This window comes from Xenopus laevis, chromosome 3L, assembly GCF_017654675.1.
Source record: "Xenopus laevis strain J_2021 chromosome 3L, Xenopus_laevis_v10.1, whole genome shotgun sequence".
In the NCBI taxonomy this organism is placed as follows: domain Eukaryota; kingdom Metazoa; phylum Chordata; class Amphibia; order Anura; family Pipidae; genus Xenopus; species Xenopus laevis.
Genome location: NC_054375.1, coordinates 54,899,075 through 54,904,627, shown reverse-complemented (window position 1 = coordinate 54,904,627; position 5,553 = coordinate 54,899,075). Strand labels below are relative to the sequence as shown.

The window sequence follows — 5,553 nt, the reverse complement described above, 5'->3', positions numbered from 1 at the left end:
ACAACAAATTGGCAACAAGATGGCTCTTCTACCTCTGCAGCAGCCCGCACCTTTTCTCCCAAACCCTGGTGAGCCTACCATACCTTTTACTGCTTGGATTCATATGTTTGAAAATTACATTATTGCTGCTGACCAAGGGGAGATTTCTACTGCTAGAAAGCGTGCTTTACTTATTCACTGCCTGGGAGCAGAGGGACAGCATATATTCTATGCATTACCATTACCTGCTGATACTTATGAAACTGCCCTTACTGCTATAAAGAACTTTTTTGTGCCAAGAGTAAACGTGGTGCAAGAGAAGTGCACTTTCAGCCTGGATCTTTAATCAGAATTAAGAAACCAGGAATACTGAAACAAGGATAATTTAAATTTTCTACACCACTTGAAGTGAGACGCCAGCAAGGACCATACACATAGGAACTGTCTGATGGACGCATATGGAATGCAAGTCGTCTTGCTCCTGTTAGGAATGACTTTGAAGAAGCTCCATTTTATGAAAGACATTTTCCTACTCTGTGATGTGAATACTGCATAATATTTCTTTAAATGCATACTGTTTAATTGTTGTTGTTTATTACATTTGCCCAAATGCTTTCCTACTATAGGGGGAATATGTGGTGTTTATACAAATGGCCTGTAGGTGTCGCTGTGCACAAGAGTTATACTGTGTACATAGTACTTTCTAGACTGTTTTATAAGATTTATAGACTCATCCTCGGCTACCATAACACAACAGCCCCCCTGGCCCACCTCTGGAGCAGGCTGGCTTGATATCCGTAGGATCCGCCAGTTTACTGTGGGTCGGGCAGGTTCCTCTTTTTGTGTCGCAAGGGGTGCGGGTTGAGCTCTTCTGCCCAGTCTCCCCTCCTTAGACTGCCAGCTTCCTGCTTTGTAGACTGGTGCCTGCCCTGCCCCTTTTGTGACATAATCGGCGGTGCGACTTGGGAGAGGGGAAGCTGGGTGCGGACAGGTGCAAGTCGGGCAGTTGTGGGTCAAGTTTTTTTTTGACCCGCACATCACTAGATGCACCAATAAAGGGGCAATTTTTAAAGATAATGTTAATTTTTAGCCCAAAGTAAAGCCAGCACTATATATTATTCATTATTGCCTACAAGATTGGAATGTGTTTTTAACGATCCTGTGTGTCTTCTTTAAGGCACGCACCCAGCAAATCTAAAGAAGACATAAATGTAAATATGGTTGCTGTTTTTCTTTTTCATCAGTCAACCCCCAAAAGATGTATATTATATCTACAGCGGCAATTTGGTAGTCTTGATTTTTGCAGAAAGGCTGAGTCATACTGACAGGCTGCTCACGTGACAAAACAGAAAGTTTAGGACAGAATGTTCCCGTTTGGTTACCTACATTACACAGAAGACCTAATAGAGAAATGACAGAGCAACCATCTTCAGAAGATACTTTCTTTTATCTTTCCTAGTTTCATTAACCGCCATGCTCATGCACTGTTTCACAGAAGGCAATACTTAAATAAAATTGGAGACCAGTAATGACCCTCTATCCCTCAGGGGCAGATTTAAAAAAAAAAGCTTATTTTCAAGATTCTGAAACTTTAAAAATTAGCATCTAAAATCTGGCAAGTTCATTTGGAAATCAATGGGAGTTCACATTTAAAGTTATTTTTCAATTCAGGTTTTCTGGGTTATTTCTTAATTTGGCAGATTTGTTGAAAATAAATGTGCGTTCCTGTTTTTTATTTCATGTTTTCAAGTGAATTATTGAATTATTAAAATGGAGTATTGTCTTAAATAAGAGCACATTCAGTTGGGTTAGGGTCAGGGCACAAAGGCAGATTTGGGGAGATTAGTTGCCCGGCGACAAATCTCCTCTTCTTCGGGGCGACTAATCTCCTCCCCTGCCTGCTTAAATGTAAATCGATGGGCGGGATGGCACTCAACGCAATTCGTTTTTCGAAATCGCCCGGTTTCCTTGTGAGGCAACTTCGGGTGACTTTGGAAAACGAATTGCGCTGAGTGCCACCCTGCCGGCAATTTACATTTAAGCCGGCGGGAAGGCAGGGGAGGCAGTTTGGGGAGATTAGTCGCCCCGAAGAAGAGGAGATTTGTCGCCGGGCAACTAATCTCCCCGAATCTGCCTGTGTGCCCTGACAGAGTTGTAATAAGAATTTGTATTTTCTTCAGCGTGAAAGGATAAAATGTGGGTGGGGTGCAGTAATTTTATCAGGAAAAAATACCTAGTAATTTAAAACACAGACAGTGTGTTTACTGCATGTTTACTAGGCACAGCAAGAGCAAGCACCCCAGCATATATTGAAGCGTTTGAATAAAACCTATACAGTTACAACTATTGAAATTGTGTTGTTTCTTTTTGCTCCACTTTCCTTTAATTATGTAATGTATTTACCGGCTGCAATTTCCTCCAGCTAACAAGGGGTTTGACACCACCCACTTGCTTAGTCCATCTATGACGTCTTCCACTGCTTGCCTTCTATTGGTTGAGTCATAGGAATGCCGCTCCTCATTGGCTGAGAGAGTAACTCGGCTCCTCCCTGCGGGAGTGTGTTTGCCCTTGACTATGTGTTTGTGAGAGAAGCAGGCACAGGCCGGGAAACTGCAATATGGCGCAGCCGGAGATTGAGGGCTTTACTCCTAGTACGTACACCAGTGAGGGCTTCAAGGGCAAATTCATTAGGAAAGTGAAGGAGAACCCGTTTGTTCCTATTGGTGAGTGTGACATGCATTCAGTGTGGGGGACAACTGGCATCCTATGGTGCTGTTATATCACTTGCTCATTAATGTAGCTTCCCCTTATTAGAACGAATCCAGCACTAAAGCTCTGTTTGTGTTTATTGAATCTTAGTGCTCGTGGCTCCTAGTATGTGTCAGTGCAGCCCTGCTCTATGTATATACCATAATAATCAGTGCATCTCTATATACCATAAGTGTCAGTGCAGCCCTGCTCTATGTATATACCATAATAATCACTGGCTGATTACTATATATACACACTGGCAGCCCACTGACAAATCTCCTCTTCTTCGGGGCAAGTAATCTCCCTGAACCAGAGCCGGGCCAACCCGGCCAGGCGCCCTAGGCAACCTGTCAGGCGCCGGCTCTGTGCGCGCTTGACTGCGCATGCGCAAAATTTTGCGTCAGCGCGCATGCGCAAAATTTTGCGCCGGCACGCATGCACGAAATATGTGCGCGCATGCGCAGAAATGAGTTTATACGCAAGCCACCAGCGGCAGACGGGACTGGACACGGGGTAGGCGACAGAGCAGGTACGTGCCTGGCGCCCTCTCAGCTTTGCGCCCTAGGCACGTGCCTACTCTGCCTACCCCTAGTTCCGGCCCTGCCCTGAACTGCCTTCCCGTTGGCTAAAATGTAAATCGCCAGCGGGATGGCACTTTGGAGCGATTCGTTTTTCGAAGTGGACTGACTAATCTTCCCTAATCTGCCTGTGTGCCCTGACCCTTTGGGTCTGGCCGCACAAACAGATTCAGGGAGATTAGTCGCCTCTTCTTTGGGGCGACAATCTCCCCGAACTGACTTCCCCCTTCCCTCCGCCTGCTAAAATGAAAATCGCCAGGGGGAAAGCCACACGCGGTGCTTTGTTTTCCGAATTCACCCAGTTTCCTCATGAGGCAACTTCGGCTATTCCGGAAAACGAATCGCTGCGCGTGCCTTCCCCCAGGCGAGTTTCGTTTTAGCCCAGTGTTTATAAATGACCCCCACAGAGTCATGTTTTACTGATCCATTACTCTAGAAGAGCAGGTTCCTGTGTGTGTCAGTACAGAAATATCGTGTGTGTGTATATATATATATATATATATATATATATATATATATATATATATATATTGTTCAGTGGCTCAGTAGACTACCTTTTTATAATTTTTATTTTATTATCTAGCCTTCCAACATGCGTGTTAAAAAAAACGACAAACTCCCAGTTCCCATAATTTGCATCTGAATTCATCAGAGCCTAACATAGAAAAGGCATATAAACTCTCCCAGGGGATCAGACAGGAAGCACAGAGCAGGGATCGTGATGTGATCTGGGACATGGCCAGGAATTAAAGGGTGTGGCCAACATGGTCCGGAATTTTTTTTTTTCCAGCAAGTGCACTTAAATGAATTACCTCCAGTTATAATGTAGAGGAACAATCTAAACTTCACAAACTTTAATACAAATAGCGATGATCAGGGTGATACTTTTAATTCATTTTCATCCTTTTAGTTAGGGCCGCAAATCGACGCTCAGAAATATAGGTTTTCTTATCATTAATATTGGTTTCCTGTGCGATCCGACGTGCTGTGCGAAATAATTCAATTGTCGCATTGTGTCGCAGCATTGACGCGACACGACTGTCGGATGCAGACGCTGCACGCTGCGTCTACATCCCACAGTTGCATCGCATCAACAATGCGACACGATCCGACACTGCCATTACTTACCTTGTTTCCGTCGCATCCAACGTGACGCCTGCGATTTTGCGCAGCGCGTCGGATCGCAGCTGAATTGGCCATGTAGTCCTGCCCTTAACAGTAGAGCAGTAAGGCAACAGGCTGTAATTCACAAGGTCCCTGGTTCAACCCGAGCAGAGGGATAATTCCTTACAATCAATAGCAAAATAGTTCTTGTGCGAAGATATTTTCAGGTGCGTAGTTGCCTGTAGGAGAGGAGATTTTGTGCGGGTGACAAAGCATTCCATGTGCCATCATCTTATAACTGAACCCCAGATGTCCAGCACACCAGTGTTTTAAAATGAGAAAATTTGTTAGGCTTGATGTGCATGGTGGTACTTGGGATGTAGTATAGTAAGGTTTTGTAATTCATATTGTGTTCTGCTCTTCCCAGGGTGCCTTGCCACAGCCGGAGCTTTAACCTATGGCCTCATATCTTTCAAGCAAGGAAAAACCCGTCAGTCTCAGCTTCTGATGCGCACCCGTATCCTTGCCCAAGGATTTACAGTTGCTGCCATCATGGTTGGTGTGGTTATGACTGCCTTGAAGCCTAGTGAAACCCCTAAGTGAGAGAGAGCGTATCGAGTACCTACTGGAGTAACGCAATGTCTGCATCAAAGCGATTCTTACATTGCGACATAGTCTGTACAGTGGTTCCACTTATTTGACACTATAAAAAGTGCATTTTTATGTTAAGAATTAAAACTGCCATATAAACTATTAAACAACAATCTATACACTGAAGTAGTATGTAATTAAAAATTCCTGATAAGCCCTGAGTATTGGAGGTGGGTATCCTGCTCCTCATGAATCATCCCAAAGGGAAAAACGGTTAACTTTAAATTGCAGTTGTATCTGCTTTGCATTCTAAAACAAAATACCTTGCTCTCCCTTCCTCTTTACAAATACATGTACACTGTAATGATGGATTTAAAAAAAAAAAAGCAAAGTTTAAAATGAGATACTCTAATACAGCAGTGAAAATAAGTATTGAACACTTCAATGTTTTTCTCAGTAAATATATTTTTAATGGAGGTATTGACATGAAATTTACACCGGGTGTCAGTAACAGCCCAAGTAATCCACACATACAAACAACTCAAAACAA

At 43.6% G+C, this 5,553-nt stretch overlaps 1 protein-coding gene across 1 annotated transcript; it reads left to right on the top strand.

Moving 5' to 3' along the window:
* Nucleotides 1-2,531: 2,531 nt before the first annotated feature.
* higd2a.L (HIG1 hypoxia inducible domain family member 2A L homeolog) lies at nt 2,532-5,189 on the top strand. Its single transcript, NM_001094626.1, is given in 2 exon segments — nt 2,532-2,702; nt 4,840-5,189. Coding segments are annotated over 2 exon segments (282 nt in total). The 5' UTR covers nt 2,532-2,596; the 3' UTR covers nt 5,016-5,189.
* The last annotated feature ends 364 nt before the right edge of the window (nt 5,190-5,553 follow it).